The 21627-nt window shown below is 41.3% G+C and overlaps 1 protein-coding gene across 1 annotated transcript; it reads left to right on the top strand.

The window, feature by feature from the left end:
• The first annotated feature begins 1628 nt into the window (after positions 1-1628).
• Positions 1629-21287, top strand: CCND3 (cyclin D3). The gene is made up of 5 exons (XM_007426392.4): positions 1629-2447; positions 4544-4759; positions 12123-12282; positions 13992-14134; positions 19240-21287. The coding sequence occupies exons 1-5, from the start codon at positions 2259-2261 to the stop codon at positions 19408-19410; spliced, it is 879 nt and encodes a 292-aa protein (XP_007426454.1). The 5' UTR covers positions 1629-2258; the 3' UTR covers positions 19411-21287.
• The last annotated feature ends 340 nt before the right edge of the window (positions 21288-21627 follow it).

Genomic DNA, 21627 nt, shown 5'->3' with positions numbered 1-21627 from the left:
GGAAGTTTCTAAATAGCAATTGCTGGGGGAGATGAGCAAGAGGACGTGATCAGCACAAGGCTGGCCACTGTGGGAGCAGAACACTGGGTGGACTGGATAAGCCTTGGTCTGATCTAGTAGGGATCTTCTTTATGGTAGCTGGTCCCATGGCTTAGAAGTCCTTGTCAAGGGAGAGCAGGTGGATTCTCTCTCTCTTTGTGGCCTTTTGGTCAAAAGCAGGCTTGTTTATAAGCTACTTTGTTGAGCAAGCTAAGTTCTGATTCATTGATAGCCCTTTCTTATTACTGGTATGTTCTAAGTATTCCTTGACTGATACTTTTACATATGTATACAGTGTGTGTGTGTCTATATATATATTTATAAACTATTCTATTTTTACCTTTATTTTATTATAGTTAGCTGCTTTGAGTATTATTTTTCACAAAAAGAGAAAATGCAAAATAAAAAATACTCCTGCGTGTTTCTTTGACCACTTAATTGGACGAAATCTGTGAATTGATATTTTCTAATTTCTAAAATGACCATCTTAACCGAACTAACCTATAACAAATTAGTATTTTGCTGGTATAGATGCTAGGCTAGAGGCAGTCACCGGCTTCATCCTTTCACAGCAAGAAAGATTTGGCACATGGGATTGTCATTTAAGAGTTTCTTGTAACCTTGAAAAGATAAAAATGAGCTTCAACATGCAAAGATATTATAATATGATTATGAAACTATGGCACGTGCAGCATTAATAGTTTCATTTTGCAGCCTGGCTTCTTCACAGGAATGTCTGATTTTGAAGTGTTAATCATTATGTCACCTAAATGGCATCATCCATCTACAGTATCCACAAAAGGAAGAGCATGTTCAGGGGAACTCCAAGATTTGCAGAAAACAAGAAAATCAGCCTGTTCTCAAGAGGTCATTCCCCTAAAATCCACAGAAGAATGAGCATGCTGATTGTCTGTCGTAATCTTAACAAGCAAAAAGAGAGAGGAAAAGGGAGAAATGGAACAGAGTGGCTGCACACATGAACACTGCACCTTCTTGCTGTAGATCCCAGTTGTGCCCTGAATCTCAGACGTTCAAAAGTCTCTTGGCTTATTTAGCTAAATAAGCATGAATGCATATAGGAAAAGTGTGAGATGGGGTCCCTTCAGATTTACAGAAATAATCTGTACAGGAAAAAATAAAGCAGGGACAAAATAATTGTCTATTTTGGCCAGCAGCCCTGAAATGCGTGTGCGTGTGTAAGGAAAATTGGATGCTGGAGGTACCAGATATGGGTTGCAAAAATCCGGACAACCATCATACGGCAGCAAAAACATAACTGCTGCCCCCCAGTGATTGTCCGTGATTTAGAAACCCGCTATCTGTGTAACCCTTCCCCGGGCAAAGAGGCACTTGGAAGAGGGCGCAGCGCCTTCCTCGCCCTGAAACTCAACCGTGGCCATGTTGGCCGTCGGGAGGGAGGGGAGGAACCAAAACGTCACCGGGACAATTCCTTCGCTTGCAGCAATCTGGGCACAGGGGTATTGCCCGAGGACGTGGGGTTGTTGCAAGACAGCTTGCAGGTATAACCCTATTTGTAGCACATACTATCCTTCGAGACGACTGCAGGCACCGGCGGAGCACTCGGGGCTCCTTTAGCGCCGACGTCCTGCTTTGCAAGGGCACAGAACCCAGATTCCTACGTGCCAGTGCAAGGCAGGCGACTGCGTCTTCGGGTACTTCTTTCTCTGCAAAACGTCGCGCTGCAGGATCCCCTCGCTTCACTGCCTTTCCTTGTTGGGACGGCCTGAATAGCCAACGATCCTGAAGTAATGCCCAGGAAGCGGGCCAGATCCGCCCGCCGGCGCCTCTCCGCAAAGAACATTCTGGTTCTTTGTAAGAGAACTTCCCCGGGGTGGAGAGGAAGGAGGATCCCCCGCCCCTACGATGGCAGCCCTTTCGCGTGGCCTTGAGGGGCGTCCGTCAGAAGGAGGAGGGCCAGCGGCCGACTCCGCCTCTCCGAAGGCCCGTGGCCGTACATTCCCTCGTGTCAGTGCTGCCAGGAGCTTGGAGGCGCCTTGCAGGGGGAGGGGAGGCTGCTTTGCTGGGCTCGCCGCCGCAGCTGCTGCTGCTGCTGCCGCCGCCGCCGCCGGATCCAGCCCGCGCCCGGGCGGAGACTGCCGAAGAGTCGTCCTCTCCCTTCCTCGTGGCCTCCGGATCCCCGTTCGCAGGCTCGGCTCCCTTCTTTTCAGCGCTCCGTTCCCATCTCCGGATTCGCACACATGGAACTGCTGTGCGTGGAGGGGGTAATCCGGGCCAAGCGGGATCCGCAGCTATTAAGGGACCGGCGGGTCCTGCAGAATCTGCTCAGCCAGGAAGAGCGCTGCTGCCTTCGCGTTTCCTACTTCCAGTGCGTGCAGAAGGAGATCCAGCCGTACATGCGGAAGATGTTGGCGTTCTGGATGTTGGAGGTTTGTGCCGGGGTGTCGCTTGCCCGCCCTCTTCTCCTTGTGGGCTCAGCTCGGCTTGCCTCTTGGCTCTTAGTCCGTCGCCTTAGAAAGTGGGGCTTTTCCCCTTCCTTTCTGAATCGGGTTTACAAGGAAGCCTCGTTGGATTCAGTGGCACATATGTTCGGGCAAGCATGCGTCGGGTATAGGCGACTTTGTGGCACGTTTTCTCAGAAATAAATTCCGTTCATTCCCTGGAGTCTACCGCCGGCGGAGTTTCCCTAGGAAGGATTGAGGCCTTGAGTTAGTCTTGATGGAGCGGGAAAGGCTAACCTTAATTGCGGGGAAGGATCGGGATTCAGGCGTTCTTGGGAAGGATTTGCAGGGGGAGAGGTCGATCGAAGGTGGTGGGAAGTGTTCGGGTTGTGGGGTGAAGGTATCGATGCTTAATCAACAGCAAGCCAATCTGGGGGGGTGGGGGGCTTGGGGAAAAGGAAATGATTGAAAAGTAAATGAGGCCTCCAGCCCCTCCGTTTTTGCTTTGGCGATTTAGGCTGATTGAAAAGCACTCCGACGGCGCTGCGCCGAGGGAAAGATTCTTATTCAAGGAGCGTGCACCTTTTCTTGGCAGTAAGGCGTGCAACCTCTAGGCGTCCCGGTCACTAGCCCTGCTTGTGCACAAGATTCAGGGACTGATCACAGCGCAGTTAAAAATATGCAGTTTTTCAAACTTAGAATGCCGGGCATGAAGAAGAGGTGAAATGGGAGAAACGAACAACCAGGAAAGACAAATTTTAACCCTAAACCCCCCCCCCCATTCTCTACCAGAAAAAGAAAGGTTGAAACGTGGAAGTCAAACTAGGATTGTCTTGCCATATCCTACAATAAATATTATGGGTTTTCACCTAAATGGAACTGAAGTAGAGTTGCTGTCCTCATTCAAAATAGACTATGTTGCCTTAGATAATTGTACAACAACCACAAATAAATTAGAGCTTTTTTCTAACATGAACTAAGCAGGAACACAGCTTCACTTGTTGAGTTTCTTCCTTTGGGAAAGAAAATTGTGGTTTAAATGGACTTTTAGTCTAGAACAGGACTCCTTTATGTTTTTAAGCTGGTCTTCTTACTAATAATGTCTTGTATGAATTCAGTTTTTTTTCTATGTTTGCTTGCAAGATATCAAAGCACTCAGTGTAAATGACCACTTTCTGCAATGCTATTAATGCATTTGGGCTATTAAATTCAGGTTTGTAAAACATTACTTGCCCAATCATCTGTAACAGGCAAGAATTGCTTTCTGGAAAACAAGGCAGGAAGCTCAAACTGGAAGAGAGATTTGAGTTCCCCCACCCATCATACCTTAAATGTGTCATAAATGGAAGCAGTCCTGTGTAAGTAGACCAGGAGGAGCAGATGTGGATTTAAATTCATTTATATGACTTTAAGCTGATGAGACAGATACCAGCATCTTGAACAGGAAAGCCAAGTCATAGTACATCCATAAAAAAAAAAGCCAATTCCTATAAGTGATGCAATAAATAATAATGAGTTTCTGCTAAAGGGGAAATCTCCATGGTTTAATTGTTAAACAGAGTTAATAGATTCAGTGGGGGCAGTATAAATCAGCATAAATAAAGTCAGTCAGCATAGTCAGTGGACAAGAATGGGAATTTGGCTTTTTTACTTCCACGAAAGGTTCTTGATTAATATTGTCATCATATGATGGCTTCCTTCATGGAAGTACCATTGATTTCACTGGTATTTCTTTTGGCATGAGATGTAAAGGGTTGTAATGTTCTGTAGCAAATGGAATTAGGGTAGTGAGATACTTTTGAATATTTAGGATCTTACTCATTGCACATGACGCATCAGGCCAGAATTTTAAAAACCAAATACTGATTCTATAATCCAGATTTGACCAAACCAGCTTTGCAGCAGGATCTAGGAGCAAAGCAGAGAACACATTTCCCTGTTCTACATATTAACCCTCATATTTTCCTTGATATTTACAAAGGCAAAGTGCTTTGATAATGACTATTTTTGAAGAGTTTATTTACAGTATGGTAGATGTTCCCTATGTATAAAATTCTTTCCTGTTGTTGATTATTTTTTATCAGGTTTGTGAGGAGCAAAAATGTGAAGAAGAGGTGTTTCCCTTGGCCATGAATTATGTGGATCGCTATTTGTCCTGTGTCCCCACCCGCAAAAACCACTTGCAACTCCTGGGAGCTGTCTGCATGCTTTTGGCTTCCAAGTTGCGAGAAACCATGCCTTTAAGCGTACAGAAACTCTGCATTTACACAGACAATTCCATCACACCATGCGAAGTTTTGGTAAGTTTCCTCCCTCATTAGATATAATATTTCATATTTCTACAACTCAGCTTGTTCTATTACTTAATCATGGATGGGCACTGTGGTTGCTTCTTAAGTATCATATGGTTTTCCTTTTCCTGCTATAATCTCCTTTTTTTTCCTTCTTCTGTTTGCACATCTTTTTTAGACTCTTGATTCTGGCCTGTTGAGTGTAATTGCCCATAAATGACTTGAAGTTAGAAGTGAATAGTAAATTGCCCCTATTTGCTGAACACATCAAATTACTTGGAGTGCTTTAAAAATGGATAGAAATGAACTCCCAAATGGACATATGTATATAGCAAATCTTATTGAGTGGAAACAAGAATAAAATGATGTGCATGGGACAACCCCCCTCCCAAAACTGGAACTCATAAGTAAGAAGGACAGGCTTTTGCACTCGTGCCCTGCTTGTGAGCTTCCCTATGGTGACAACTGTTTAGGCACAATGGGTACAAAATGCTCTACCAGGAAGGAACCTTTGCTGTAATCTAACTGAGTGCTTCATATGTGTGCACAATCCAGTCATGCTTCTGTGAATCTTTGTAATTATATTCTTTCCAAATGCACAATTTATGTTGGAAAGAAACCTGTTCCTTTGTCATATTCTCCTGCAATGACAAGTAATCATGCAGGAAATAGTGCTTGAAGAAAACACATAGAGTAACAATTTCTGTTAAGGACAGAAGTGGTCACTAGTTGGGGATGGTTGAGACAAATGCAGGTTTTTAAAGTTTAGCAAAATCTCATTTAAAAATGAACTGTCTCCAGTGAAATGTAGACATTGCAGAAGAATAGCCATTTTTCAATAGTAGCTACAGTTTTAAACCTGCAGAGTACACCCATTGCAAAAGGATACTTTTAAATATTTTTAAAATATTTAAACAGTTAAATATTTAGGCAGTTAACAGCTCTCTCATAAGATATGGCCATATGTCATGGTACTTGGTCTGGAAACATGTAATTTTTCTACCGATAGGCAGTTCATTGGTAGAATGCAACACTGACCTAAAAATTGCTGCCAATCAGTTATATCAAGAACAATTCAGCACTTATATCACAGTCTTTGTTGTCCTGTGTATAGATGCAGGTTCTACATTCATTTTTGATGGAGAAACTCTTTTCAGTCACCCATTTAATGTGAATGTAGTATGTATTCTGAGTGGGTGTGCAAAATATGGTATTTTTGAGGTTCCTGTGGGTATTTTTTCATTGGATTTCAGGCTAGAGTGAATATAATGCAGGATTTCTAGAAATCAGCACATCTCTTAAAACAGTAGAGGAAAAGTAAGCAGACTTGTGTATGTTTATTAAAAAGTAAGCAAGTCAGAGGTTCGTTTCCCAGGACAGTAGACCTTTGCTCAGTGGAAGAGCACTTGCTTTTCATGCAGAGGATCCTTGTCATCTCCTGATCAGGTGGGAAAACTCCTACCTGAAACTAGCAAGCTGCTACCAGTCAGGATTAATGAGCCTGGGCTAGATCCGCAGAACCTAAGAAGCTGCCGCACCTGCCCCATTGATTCTTAGGTTCCTTCCCCATCTTTACATTTCTGCTGAGTCTGCCTTAGCAAAGAAGACGGCATCTCTGCTCCGCTTGGGCTCACCTAGTCCCAGGATTCACACTTTATACTCAGTGCAGATACATTAAAGTACAGGTAGAAAAAGGAGATGATCAGCAGAAATTCAAGCATGAAATAATGGGGGGATGTTTTTTGGAATATCCTGCTAGCAGAGCTGGGAAATGTGTACTAGGTTTTACCCAGCTTGCTTCTCAGTATAATAAATTGTGTCTTTCCTTTGAGGAGCCTCTGCAGGACTCTTACCCCAAGAAGGCAACAAGCTCCTGTCAGCAGGATGGGTTGATTTAATTCAAGGAAATTTAATCCACCACTGGAAAAGGCCTGACTTAAATAATTGTTCTAAAACAACTTTCATCTTTCTAAATATCCATATATTTTCCCAAGAGATTTGCATTTGAAATGGTTGGTATAAGCATTGAAATTATCTGTTGGCAACTAAATAGGAAATCATATGGAATTGAGATTCAGCATATCCCAAGCAGCCTCTGTCCTGTCCGAAGAATGCCTGTTGGGGGTGTAATCCCTATTCCTCCAGAGGGAGCTCCACCAGAGGTAGATTGATGCCACGGATCTCCCTAGAAGTACAGTTGAACTGTCAGAGCATGTTGGCCTGCCAGGCAGTGGTGCATCTCCATCTCAGTGTTAATCAGGGCAAGGATTGTTCTGCCTGCTGTTTCAGAGATCAGATTTAAATACTGCATGGATAATTAGCCAAATAATAATAGGTACAGAGTGTGGCTTACTGTCTGATACATGATAATGCCTGTTCTCCAAAGTCTCTCTCTTTTGTCCTTAGTGCTTTTCTAGGTAAAAGAATGAACTAGCTTGGTATGCTTGACAAAGAGCTTTGGATTCAAATGTAAAAAACAAATGTGAAGGAGTGTAGACGTTAACATGCTTTGCATTTATACTTTTTTTTTTTTTTTTACTAAACATGTTATATTGATATTCTTTTAAAAAATAAAATCTGATTTAAATGTAACAAATCAGATTTTAAAAGCTACTCTGCTTGTCACTATAGCACTGATTCCTTCAAAGAAGTTGCATCTAACACCTCATGTCTCTAGCTTGGTTGCACTACCTGTCTCATCATCCCAGCATTGGTCATGGTTGCAGAGGATGATGGAGTTGTAATGGGAGAGCAAGGGGTGGGTCAAATATTCTCAGCCACCCTGTTTTCTGCAGGTGTCAACTAAACACATTTTGTATGTCAAGGGAACAGGAATCCTTTCTGAGTAGCCATGTTTTCTTAATATAAATGGAAACAGGGTAATTCCCTTTAATTTCATGGATCTCCTTTTTCAACTCCTAAAAGATACTTTACTTGAGTATTCATTTTCTACTGTATTGGTTTGCATTTGACCAAAGGTGGAGGGGGTTTTATTCATACAGACAATCAAGAATGCAGTTACCATTATTGTTAGGCATTTTCAGTTTTCTGTGAATCAAAAGTTACCCATTCCCATCATTCATTCGTAAATTTTTAGGTCAGTCATGCATGTATGCAGTTCCTGTCCACTCATAGAGATCTCTGGAATTCCTCTTGATTTCAGACCACTGATAAGATCAGGTCGTGTTCCTGATCCCACTCTGCTCCTGTAAATGTGCAGAAGCAGCAGGAAGCTCAGTAGAACCCTAACTGATCTACTTAACAGTAATGAAGTTACAGCAGGAAAACATCATAAAATCCTTCTCAACTCAGTTGAGTCTCTAAACTCAATTTCTTTTTATCTGAATTACATAACTGCCAGAGTATGTTGAATCAAAATATAATTATTATCAATACTTTGAATCTGGCCATCAGTTCTGTTTGAAGGAGGTATGCACAATGGCATAGGCATCAAAATGTGTTAGGAACTGCATCTTCTACATGGAAGACGGATCCAAATTGAACTGTGAAGCTGATACCTTGTATTCTGTATGTTGCTGGACTGTGGAATGCCTTCCATCCTGCTCTTTGAAGTTCACCAATACTAAGAAGATAGGTCAATTATCTCTTGAGTCATACAGGATGGCATCTGCTTCTGGGTTTCAGAGTGTTAATTCTTCACTTACCCAACCACAGAGAGCTGCTACTTCCCTCCTGTGTGCTAATAATGTCCCATGCTTCTTTCTTTCACAATTGGGCAGCGAGAGTGATCCGATCCAGGGAAAGGAAGGAGAAAGCAACTTCATCACGGTTTGGACAATGGGTGTATCCTGGCAATTTGTCTGCCAGCTCCTGGAAGGAAAGCTATCTCACTTTTTTAGCAGGTCAGTTTCCTCTTGGAAAGAAGAGGATGCCTGCTTGATACCAGTTCAGCGCTCAAAATCATGATGAAGTTATTCTTAGTAGAAGGAAATGATGCAACAAGGAATTTATCCACTTGAAGGAAGCTGGGTTTCCGTCCACGGGTATTATCTAAGCTGCTGTGTGTTCACTTAGCCAATTTGTGCATGCATGTTTAGCTGAAAAGATGGTTACAGAGTATTTCATGTCAGCAGGTCACAAGGTCTTCAGCTTGATGGGATTTATTTTCAGCATTCGTTCATTAACCATCTGGCCTATCCCGCACTTGGGACTGTTGATCTTGAAGTTGCTCCAGTCTGCTCCATAGTTAGGGAGCTATCGTTTTACAAAAGTCCTTAGCCAATTCCACATATGACTTGGGGAACAATAAAATTTACCTGTTTTTTTCAAGGCAGTTTACTGGTGTAAGTTTAACACAAAATAATTTTTGGAGTACTTCTTTTTCTAGATTATTCCTTATAAATAGAAAGCCAGCACATAAGTAAACATATAAAGCTGGCTTTGTCTTTTTCTCTCCACAATTTGCTGGATTTTTTTAAATGTGGGGGACACTTAAAAATGGTGCCTCCCACCTTGCAACTTGAGGCATAGAAGTCCAACCACCAGCTAAAGAGCCCATCGCATAATTCTGGTTATGCAGAAAGGGATTTGGTTCTTTAAAGTACTACCTGTTGCAGCCTGCTGAGGTCAATAGAGCATTGCTTGAAATTAACTGAAACTTCCTATTTGTAATATTGACTCCTTTATTCTCCCTGATTTAAGGATTTACATTTATCACTGAACAAGTTTGATGCTAGCTGCATCTGTGGGAGTTGCTCTGGCTTTTTTTTTTTTTTTTCCTCAGCTTGATGTGGTAATATGTTGTTTTTCAAGTGAAGGGTGAGTTTTTCCATAAAACAACAGTACTCTAAAGCTGCAGCGTCAGAATTTCTCTGGGTCATGTGCAAAATGGGAACTTTAAACCCGAATAAACCAAGAAGGCTTCTCTCTGACCTAATGCTTGAAAAGCCAGAGAGAAGTCACTTTTGTTTCTCCCATGGCAATTTTTTAAATGAAAGTTAATATGGAAACTTAAGCCAATCGCCACTTGATTCTTACTTAAGGAAGAGACTGATAACTGTTGCAGAAAGCCAAATTGTCTTTTCAATTCTAGCTCTTCGGTTTTGGAAACCACAGTTAATATAAGCCCAGGGACTTACATACAGAAAAGGGAGTAGGGGACATTATATTTCCTTAAAGTAGGAAATGCAAAACCAGGAAAGTGTTCCCCAAAGAATAGGGGGCTTTCAGAAGGACTGTGCATCTTTCCCAGCAGTTGCTTACAAGTTGATAAAAGCAAGTATTGTTGCAACAACAACAACAAAGAACAAGGCTCCTTATTGTGATCACTATAGAAAGATCTGTCTAATTCTTGGAAGTTACTCACAGAGTGGGAAGTCTGTGTCTTGGAGCCCATATCACCTTTGCATGTACAGGCTGCTTGTGGTGCCTCTTAGGTTGCAATCCTGGCTGCCATTTTTCCTTATTAGCATGCAAATATGTATCTATAACAGTATTTCTCAACCTTGGAAACTTTAAGATGTGTGAACTTCAACTCCCAGAATTCCCTAGCCAGCATAGCTGGCTGGGGAATTCTGGGAATTGAAGTCCACACATCTTAAAGTTCCCAAGGTTAAGAAACACTGATCTATAGAATTCTAAAAATACCTGCTGCCTGGAACTGCAAATAGTAAGGAAAGGTGAGTGAATAGGAGTTAAGAGAAAAAAGCAAGTGATCGGAGGGCCAGTTGAAAGCCTGTTTAGATGTGACATGGCCCTTTGGGCTGCCTATTAAGGGATTATGGAAGAAGTTGCGTGTAACCTAAGTGTTCAAGGACCTGAAATCATTTTGAGGAGCAAACCCTGATGGGAAAATGATCTGTGCTGAAAAATCGAAAGGAAGCAAAGAGCGGTCATGTTTACTATCTCATGGAATCTTGCAACACTCAACTTGTGAAGGGCATAACTGCTCTGACTTCAAAAAGCACATTGGAATCAGATCGTAAAAATCTGCAGGCAAGACAAGGGCGTGCAGAGTGCCATTTGTTCTCGTGCAGCTTTTCTGGCTGGTCCTTATATCAGATTGATCTCTGGGAGTTGAAAAGCACTTTGTTATATCTTGGACATGCAGTTTCAGAAGGATAAACTGGATAGAGAGGATGGGCATGGTAAGGGACCATGCTTGGGTACGCTGTTTTAAGAACAAGGACTTAGGGAGATGGATAACACTGAGTTAGAGTACTAATGTTTCCAGTGCGGTATTGCCTGTATTGAATGGCAGTAACTCTTCAGGGTTTCAAACTGGAGTTGCTCTCAGCCCAACATGGAGCTGCTAGGACAGAATCTGGAATTTTTGGCATACAAAGAATGTCCTCTATCTTGAGTTACAGCCCCTGCCTGCTTGTAAGAAGAAACAAATCTTTAGATGTGATTCTGGATTTGTTTGTTTTATACTGCTTGACCCAAGCTGTTCAATGTAAGAGGGGAAAATTGAGAAAAGAGGCGCTGGCTATTTTGAGCAAAATAGAGCAGCATTGCTCTTGTCATTCTGTTTGCCAAGAGACCTGGTATTTTTCCTTCCTACGATAGAGCATTTAAGAAGTTATGAAGAAGTGGTGTTGGAAGAGGAACCAGAGGATTAGAAATGGGATGGCCTTTTAGGCAAAAGAGGCATCAGCAGCCTCCCTGAAATTGCCCTCAAGACACTTGACCTGTAGAAGCTTTGGGCCAGACCAAGGCTGGTGGGAATTAGAGGTTAATACATGGGTGGTGGCAGATGAAGAAAGAAATTCTGATAACATTAAGAGGAAAACAGAGAAAGCAGCTAGAATGGGGAGTCTATTAAAAATGTTTCCATAGCATTTGGCAAATGGATGGTATAGAACAGTGTTTCTCAAATTTGACAACTTTAAGATCTGTGAATTTCAGCTCCCAGAATTCCCTAGCGTGGCTAGGAGTTGAAGGGAGTTGAAGTCCACGCATCTTAAAGTTGCCAAGTTTGAGAAATACATGTATAGAAGTTCCTTTCCTAGAAGAGGCTGTATTCAGTTGTGCCCTTGACTGCACAGGGGAAAGAAGACATAATTGGCAGGTGTAGATCCTGTATAACCCTGCTTTTTCCTCTGTGGTGTTTGCTTGAGAGGAGGAATGCTTCATCCATCAGGTGCAATGACAGAAAGTTTGCATGCCAAAGCCTGCCCATAGGCCCAGTTGAGGGGAGGTGGGATAAACATATTCTGCAGTTTACAAATTCCAAAAAGCAGAGCCTTCATCTCCTTGTTGTTTACTGTTGTAATCTTTTGCTGGGATATTGGGGGAAAATACACCTAATCTTTATTAGCCTCATGGATCTGGCTTTTTTTCTTGTGTGATTTCAGGTAAAAAAAAATCTGTTTTGCATAATTCTTCCCCCTGCTCCCCCTTTCCTATTTAGGACTGGGAGTGTTTGGTCTTAGAGAAGCTCAAATGGGACCTGGTTTTGGTAATAGCAAATGACTTCCTGGATCACATTCTCCATCGGCTGCCACTTCCCCAGCCTAAGGTGGACTTGGTGAAGAAACACGCCCAGACCTTCATTGCGTTGTGCGCCACAGGTATGTTTGTGTTTCAGAAAGTGAGCTTCTCTGGAAGGGAGAAGCAGCTTAATTTGCAACGGTTGAAAAGAGGAATTGCTTAATAGCTAGTTGTAGTAAATTGATTCTTTTTCAAAGAGGCCAAGGATCCCATTGATTAAGGTCTGGTTTCTGTCTCTGAAAACCAAGGATGATGAATATTTCAGGTTAAGTGTACCATTATCTATAAAGATGAAATATGACATAAAGTAATTACAAAATGTTGCTTTGCATGTTAAGGACAAATTCAGTCCAAGCAGTCAGTTCACGGAAGCATTTGGCAATTGGGTGCCATGGCAGAGCTTTTTGCTAAAATCTGTGATCAACTTAATCTCTTTTTCTTGCCATTTTGAGAACAACTACCACTCTATTGAAGAATATCATCTCTAGTTTCTCTTCTGTCACCAGAAAGATACAGCCTATTGATCACTGGAACTGGGCATCAGATCACTCTTGAATTCTTTGTACAGTCCTGGAGGGGAAATGCATCTTTCTCATGCTTCCAGCTACTTATTACTGTGTATGTGCAAGGATAGCCTCTCCTTTTTCTTCATCCAGGAAGGGGCGTTGTTGCCTTTTGTAACATGTTATCAAAAAGAAATGGTCATGTAACCGTATAGATTACTCTTAGGTAGGTTAATGAAACATCTTAGGTAGATTTCATGTGCCTTTCTGTTGGTTTCAAAGCAGTGCAGGAAGTTGCCAGCTAGCTCCAAAGTTTTTCATTCCAGTTTTTGGTGACTTTGGAGTGAATGGGAGATCTCTCAGGCAGTAATGGTTTCCTTCTTCTCCTGTAGCTGGCAAACTAATTATATACTAATGTCTGATGTGCAGTAGCATTAACTATTAAAATACAAAGGATGATGATGATGACAGTGACAGCTTGGAAGCTGGGATTTTCATCATATGCGTGCCTCCTCTCTCTTGTGCAAGCTTCTCCTGTAAAATATGTTGATAATATGTTGCAAAATGATTTCTATATGCTAAGAGTAGGCAACTTTTCAGTCTCGGAGGCCCTTTTAGAATTATGAAAGTGTGTTGTGGTCCCAGTCAAAAGCACTGATATCTTACGAGATTGCTCCTGTCACCATCTCTAGATGTCCCTCACCTATAAATACTGTCTGCAATCCCAGCTTACCTGTGTTTTTTTAAGGCAGCAAGAGAAGAGTGCACTTTTATAGTGAAAGCAACCCACCAAAAATCCTGTTGGGGCTGCATAATAATAATATTATGCAGAATAATGCCCAGAGTTCTTTAACTCTGGGCATTTTTTAATTAGAAGAATGTATCCCACCCCACTTCCATTAGAAGACAGTGAATGTGGTGGGTTCCAGGAGAGGTGCTATGGGTATGTTGGTGGCAATAGGTCCCCATATCAACTGCTTCTGCTGCAAGTTATTTTTCTTATTTAAAAAATTAGTGTCCATTGCTGTATTGCTGAAATTTGCAATGAGCCATCTGGTGGGGAATGAGACAGGGTATAAATACTTTAAATAATGTTCAAAGAACTAAGATTTTGTATTCCTTCTGAAACTGGAAAAGCTAACCTATGCTGCTTAGTTTTCATTTGCTTGGTTTTCTATCTTAAAATATCTGCTTAAGCTTTCTATGTGGATGTCTCTCTTTGCTGAATGAAGTAATTAGTGAATTTGTCCCTCTTCATCCTAATACCCTTTCTTCTGGATTTGTAGAATACACCTTTGCTATGTATCCACCATCCATGATTGCTACGGGTTGCATTGGAGCAGCAGTCCATGGCCTCTCTACCTCATCTGACCATTTTTCTGGCGAGGCGCTTACTGAACTCCTTGCTAGCATTACTGGCACAGAGGTGGTGAGTATCTGCTTGGAGGCAATAGCATGCAAAATAGGGACTAGAGTTCTACTAACATTTTGTTTCTTGGGTCAAGGAAAACTACTGTGGCTTCTTCCCTCCACAATCCAAACTTGTTCTTGCTTATAAAGTGGCCAGAAAATCTGGGGTTAATAGATGGCATTTAGCATCTCCTTCAGAAACTACAAGACTGTCAAATCATTGCTTAAACCAGTACTTGATGATTAGAGACATCTGCCTCTCTTCCACAGTTTTTGAGCTGTCAAATCTAAGATGATGACCCAATATTGCAACAGCAGCAGCAACGTCTATAGTAATAATAATTCAAAGTATTTGAATCCCAAATTTCTGTCAGATAATTAAACATCTAAAAGCAATAGCAAAAGAAAAAAATCCCAACAATCAAACCCCAAATCAATGTACACATCATAAAATTAGCCACACTAAACCAAGGCTGTCTTTTTGAGGAGGTGGTAGATGGGGAAAACCTCTAGAGAACTCTTTCAAAAGTCATTCTGAATGATGATGCTGATATTGCTGCGCAAACAGAGAAGAAAGAGTCAGCTTTCAGAATTAAAAATTGCTATTCATTTTTCAGCCCAAGGAACTTCTTGTCCTTAACTGAGACATGTCTATACAGCTGCAATTCAGAGAAATAAATGGAGATCAGGACAAATGTGCTGAAGAAAATAAACCCAGATTTTCATTTTATAATCCATGTTGATGATCTACCATTCTCATTTTTTACTAGTAAATTTTACTAGTAAATTTTACAAGTAAAATCCTCAGAATTCAGTAGTATTTGTTGTGAATTACAGCCTTGACCAATCCTGGATTAAACTTACTTCATTCTGTGAAGTATGTTTAAAGTGTCCTAGTGCTTTTCGTGGAAATGGAGTTCATAAATTCCTGCCCAGACCCTTCTGTATTAATTCTGTGTGTGCAACTAATGGGCTGGCTGGGGATAGAATTAGTTATTTTGGTCTGGCTTCTCTACCATGAATGGAATATTCATTTAGAATTATTTTTAAAAACTCCTGTGTTACCATGTGTTGTGAAATTTCAGATCCAGGTGCTCTTTACTAGCTTTTTCTTGTTGGACTCTTCATGATGCTATCTTGTTATTAAAACGGAAGGAATCTTAGGAGTAGGATAATGGGCCCTTGATCATGTGTTCTGCTTAGATTTTGAACAAAGTAAACCTTCCAACTCTGTTTTTCCTGGCTATCTTTCCTATCAGTATTGTTCAAGCAGTTATGCTAAGTTTCTACAGTCTTTTGTCTCTACCATAGTAGCTCCTTAAAAGCTACTTTTGGAAGCCTAGAACAAAGAACTGTCTGGAAGAGCTTCTGATGCATTATTAGAAGCCACAGATGAGAGGAGAAATGTTGGGAGTCTAATGTTGGGAGTCTAATATAGCATGCAGAAGCACCTGACCACTTGTGTAAAATTCTTGCTCTCACAGCTCTGGAAAAGTTGTCATTCATTCTGTACATATAATTCCACTTACTCACCCCTGACATTTTAGAGATTACTTGATTTGGCAAAAGATTCTGTATGCAGCAACTGACTTTGTCTGGTGCATATGGCTATATTATTAATGAGTCTTCCTTCAGTTCCAGCCCAGTGCAGAAAGCCTGTCACCTCTAGAAATGAAGGACAGTAGGAGCTTTCTTGCCTGCTCAGTGCAAAGATTACATGGTTGGCATAGGAAAACATCTGCTCTCCTCCTAGCTGGCAGGCGACGTCTCCATGCTTTGCATCTACTCAGATTCCCAAGCCAGTGCTCCCTTTTCAGCGTTAAGCCAAAACAGTTGTGACTCTAAAGTACTCAGTGGGGTTGCTATAAAAATTGGCTGTTTTCTAAAACCCAACTGTTTTTTCTTGGTATATTATGGCAGCTTCTGACCTACCACTGAGTTCGTGATTGCTGCATATTGCAGATGGTTCTTCCATTGATTACTTACGTGATGTTCCAGATTAGTTGCTGCTTTTTTTCTTTTGCACACTGGGGGTCTTTGAAAAGCAAAAATTCATCCAAGCAGGTAGATGTTGGAGATTGGGTTGGTGTATGGGGATGGGCTTGGAACTGAACTGTTCTGTTCATGTGGGTCAGTGTAGGATTCCTGCCAGGGGCAAATATGGAGTCCAGAGAAGCACACTTCAGGTAGCATTCCAGATCCTTCCCTGGTTGCCAGCTATCCCAGAAAAGCAAATTTGACATTTTACACACTCTGTTACCTGGCCCAAACCAGCAGGCAAAGCAGGAGCTGGGGAATTGTGTCTCTCTTGTAGCTCTAGTAATAACTTGCATGACAACCATGAAGTGAACAGCATTTTTGCTAAAGTTTTTGGCTTTTTGCCCCATGTTCTCTGAACTGTCCAGGGCCAGCTGCTTGCAAGCTGCTGCTGTGAATGAGGGTGAGCCTGGAAATCGAGTTTGAATGCTGAGCCTGTGAGCAGAGTTGATGGAAGACAGTAGAGGACAGGTGGGAGGTAGAAAGAGGGTTACAAAAGAGGAAAATCTCATAAAGAGAAAAAGCAGGGCACTTCAAGGCCTCATGCTGTTAGAAAGTTCTGACCTAAATTGGAACACTATGTTTATCTTGTCAGTTTGGTTTTTTCTCCTGCCCAGTTCCTTTTGGCATCTTTCCCGCTTTTTGCATCTTTTAAGTTTTTGTCTCCTGAACTGAAGCTTGGAGAAGATGCTGGTAGAGAAGCTGGTATTTTCCCTTGCCCTGTTGTTTGATATGCTTATTAGGCTTCAGCTGAAGATTTAGTGGGTAGAGGCATCATGCAGAGACTTGGGTTATTTCCAGTTGTTTTATTTTATTAAACTTTTCTGTTTTCTGAAAATAGCCTTTAAATCTGCTTTTTCAATATGTATAGATGAAAGTAAATTTAGGGTGCTGATTGAGATTTATAGGAAGTATGGACATATATTCCTATTTTTGGATGACGGTTTGTTATAAAGCATGTATGTAATCAGGAACAATTTTTAAAATGTTGAGATGTTTGCATTCTTTTCATGTATCTAGTTTTCAGGCCATGTAAAAATAGAAGCTGTGAGACTGGCTCAAAAACAAAAAAGAATAGGTTAGCATTTGGAGGACCTGCACATTCTTTCTGCCCCCTGCATCTTTCACACTTGTCCCCGCTACTCCCAGTTGCATTTAATCCTTAGAATCTCACATGTCAATGGCTGGTATCTCTTGCATACAATTCACTAGATGTGTCAGATGTCTTAAGATTCTAGAAGGCAGCATTGAGAATACATGTTTTGAATGGTCATGTACAGTGTTGCTTCTTTTTAATAACAGTACCAAGTCATGAATAGTCTAGGACATGTTTTACAATAAACACATCCTTGATCCATCTAGCTCTATATTGTCTACATGCTGATTGGCAGCAGTTCTACAGGGTTTCCGATTGGTTTTTAAAACATAAAAAAAATACCATATTCAGACACCGCCATTGTCCTAGCAAAGGACTTCAAGACAAAGACATGAAGAAGGGAGAAGCTACAGTTATTGTTGCAATGTTCTATTTGAGTATCATTGAAGTTCTTAGAGATTTCTGAGGACATCTTGGAGTAAAACTGGAACATTCTGAGATAATTTAAGCATTTGTCATATAGGACTGAAGCCACCTGTGATATGTTTCAGTTCACTGGCAATGCTGGCATCTGGATTATATACTGAAATAGGAAGAATTATTTCCTATAGAGGATTGTGTTCATGCTTGATCATTGGAGTCTTGTCTGTCGGAGCTAAAACTCTCTCTTCCACTCAGAGAAGGAACTTATCATGAGAAGTCCAATGTTCTAAATTCTATAATCAACCCTTCCTGCATAGCTTTTACTTCCCTTTCCTTATCATCTGCTTGCAAGCTGGCTAAATAATTTAAAGTGGGCTTTGCTAAGCCTTTGGTGGGTGTTAAACAGAGGTTTTAGAGGCCACATTTACTGGAACCGTCTTGGGGAAAAGAGCTTGGGTGTTGCTATTTTTACTTGCCACATCCTCTGTCAGTTTCTAAGAACCATCAGAGGATTCTTTGTAAGATTGTATACATGACAGGATCCTGTGAACGGAGCAGCCTCAAGGAGCCTGTTGAGGATCCAATCAAAACCCTGAGACTCTGCATAGAAAATGTCACTATGTTTTAGGCTAGGGCAAGAGAATGACTTCTAGTCTTTATAGCAGGAGATGCAGCGAGCTATAGTTAGGGCTTACCACTGTGATTCATTGCAGAATTTTCTCATCTCCCTGAGAAAAAGTATTGCTGTATATAACCCCTCCCAAATTTAAGGTCAAGATTTTCCCTTGCATTAAGATAAATGCAGTGACAGTACTTTCTGGAGAACAGTCACAAGAAATCTAGCACATTCAAATCCTTGGGGGGGGGGGAATCCTGAACCCTTTCAAATATTGTGGTAATACTTCACACTAGATAGCTTACCAGTAATGTGTATTTCTAGCAGTTCTTCCCCTCCAATTCTGTTTGCTAATGCTACATGTTAGAGCATAAACTTTAACGCAACTGTGTCTTCTGTGCAAACATGGTAGGAATGGATTGCACGGTCTCTTCCTTGGCACAATGTCTTTGGAATTCCCAGTACACTTCAAAATACTTCTTTGAAGGAAATAAATCAGTGTGCACATTCACAAAGAAATGATTAGCAAATATTTAACTGTAATCAAACTGATTTTTTATATGTTCCTCAACTGTATGAAGATTAGAATAGTCAGAAGAACTGTACCATTCTAGCATTCTGGGATCACCGCTACAAGAATCAGGCCTAATCTGGCTACTTTGAAGTGATCGCACTTAAGGTAATAAAACCAAGAATGGCCCCAGGTGGCCCTATTTTGCCAATTTCTATGCAAACCTCTAAGTAGACCAGCTAGTATCAGTTGCATTTATTTGTTCCTGCATGGTGATTAAGAAACCAGTCACTGACTGTGCTTCTCCCTTGGAACTTGCCAGTACCATCCTACCTAATATGAATGCTTCAGATATTTGAAGATGTTTAGTTGTGCTGAAAACAGGCCTGAGGGGTACAAAATGTGGACATGAACAACTCTTTTCTTCCTCTCCTTTTCCAGGACTGCCTGAAAGCTTGCCAGGAGCAGATCGAGGCTGCCTTAGCTGAGAACCTGAAACGAATATCTCAGCCTCAGCAAGAATATAGCCCCTCCAAGAATGCAGCTTACCTGGACAGCCAGGAAGTCAGCTTGACCAGCACACCTACGGATGTCACAGATGTCAACCTGTGACCAAGTCCTCCTGGTGACTACCCAGTTCTCAGAAAAAAAAGGCCTCCTGGAACATTCTACCATCACTGAAGAACTGAGAGAATTTTCCCAGCAGATACCATATTTCTATATAAGGCTGTTGGCACTGGGTTGTAGTGGACTTGGGTGGGACTCAAGAAGGAATAGGCCTCTTGAAAGAGGACTGTTTTTCTGTGTTGCTAGCCTGGGTTTCCAAGGATCAGGGGAGCCTTCTGGGGTAATCGAACCAAGCTTAAACCTGGGAAGGATGAGTGAGCATAGTGTCAATTCAAAACATTCATTGGTTTGGGTCTCTTCATTGGTGGGGCATTGCTGATATACTGCTATTTTATCTCAATCTTTGCTGCATGCCTATTGCATGCAAGTCAAGAGAGAGAATGCACTTTCGTTGGCTCAATCACCTTCACCTTCCATAAAGACTTGTTGATGTTCACCTGAGACGACCTTGGCTAAAGCTGTTTTGCTCAGGCTGCCTTTACTGGTCATTGGTAAGAGCCCAAGCAATAGAGAGTATAGCACTGAGATCCCTTTCCAGCTTCACTCAGTGCCAGGGACGTCTTAGTTCTTTGAAGATCTAGAGTAGCACAATCCTTGAGCCCTTCATTTGAGAACGAGTGGGGGGTTTGCTTGCTTTTTGTAGGTGCTTATAAAGGTGCTGCTTGTCATAGTGAAAATGTGGGGAGGCCCGAAGGGATACATTCTACTTGCACCTGGTTGCCTTTGCTTACTCCTGTGAGATCTATGAGCTGCTTTATTTATTGTAAGAACTAAATCTTGTAAAACTGCAGAATGAAGGGACATCAGCATTCTGGTCTGTCCCATCTTGCCATATAAAATAGTGCCTTAATGTTGTTTCCTCATTCTCCTTCATACCTCTGGGTTGCTTACTTTGAGAGATTAGTCATTGTAGAAGTCATTCACATTCAGAGTACACCCAACACTTGCTGCTATACTTGTATGTATAAATCCCTCTTCTCTTCACTGCCAAAAACCTTTTAAAAGGCAGGCAGGAGAGCTGGATGGAGATGGATGGAGTAGGAGTAAGTAAAAAGTTTTCTAATGTAATCACCTGCTTTTATAAGGGGGATAAAAGATTAATTTCTTTCCCCTAAGAGTTTACAATATGATGAGCTGCAGACTGCACTGGTGTCAAGAGTTAAATTCTTGTTTGTTCAGGAAAAAAAATGTGCTGGGTTCCCCTGCCCCCCCAAATGCTGCTTTTATGAAAGATCACTTTGAGAAATATTAGGTGAACTAGAGTGATGGGAGCAAACCTTGCCTTTGAGTTCTAGTGGTATTCCATTCTTCAGCCCTCTGACTGTACTAGAAATGCGAACTGATGCACAGGCATCCCCTGTGGGGGAAAGGGGCAAGTGACAAAATGTGCAGCAGCGCTGCAGCACAAACTGCCCCCTTGTGTGCTTGCATGCAGTGATGCGACACAAGTATGAAAGGGAGGAGCTTGCATTATGATGTCATGACATGTTTTGTCATTTTGGCATTGTGATTATAAACTCAAACACCACTGGAGACAGTCATGCTTACCAAAAAAAAAAAAAAAAAAAAGCCTTTTTTCCCTCCATTTTTGCCTTTATTTCCCCCTTCCCTATGCTTAGCCTGGTTATGTCATAATCAAAGTGTCGTCACACTTCTAACAAATGGAAGTCTGTATCCATTAGAACTTCATACAAGTTTGGAAATGAGGAGAATGCATTTTAGAGAGAGAGAGAAATATATAAATATATATATTACAGCTTTAAGTAAAGTTTGACAATATGATATTCACTGTCATTTGAAATTCAGTTGTTAGGACAATTTTGGTATTTTACCATATTGCAATAAAAGATTTTTGAAACTGGCACATTCTTGCTGTCTTTCTTGAGCAGTAGAAATACAATTTTAAAAGAACCAAATGGATCTACAATATAGTTTGAGTATCTTCTAAAGAAGGCTGCTATTAAAAATATAGGCTGCTCGTAGTTTATGCCTTTTAAGGACTTCATAATGTTGTTCAATTTCTAACTATTCCAATAGAATACATTTCTCAGCTGTGGCAGCTAAATCCCGCAGATGGATGGTTAAGGACAGCAACAGGACTATAACATTAATGATTATGCTTTAATATTATAGAGGTAAAAATCAGCAAAATGCAGCATGAAATGAAGCAGCTAGTTTATTAACTTGAGTGGGATATATAGA

This window comes from Python bivittatus, unplaced genomic scaffold (genome assembly GCF_059951505.1).
Source record: "Python bivittatus isolate LINGU-HERP-01145 unplaced genomic scaffold, Pbiv_v1 ctg000700_np1212, whole genome shotgun sequence".
In the NCBI taxonomy this organism is placed as follows: Eukaryota; Metazoa; Chordata; class Lepidosauria; order Squamata; family Pythonidae; genus Python; species Python bivittatus.
The sequence above is the reverse complement of the archived record's forward strand: the minus strand, read 5'-3'. Positions and strand labels throughout refer to the sequence as shown.

Bases quoted from the DNA above. Each gene is read 5' to 3' on its own strand.
- CCND3 (XM_007426392.4), top strand. From the start codon at position 2,259: ATGGAACTGCTGTGCGTGGAGGGGGTAATCCGGGCCAAGCGGGATCCG. The intron at 12,283-13,991 runs GTATGTTTGTGT...CTGGATTTGTAG, and splicing joins CATTGCGTTGTGCGCCACAG to AATACACCTTTGCTATGTAT. The intron at 14,135-19,239 runs GTGAGTATCTGC...CTCCTTTTCCAG, and splicing joins GCATTACTGGCACAGAGGTG to GACTGCCTGAAAGCTTGCCA.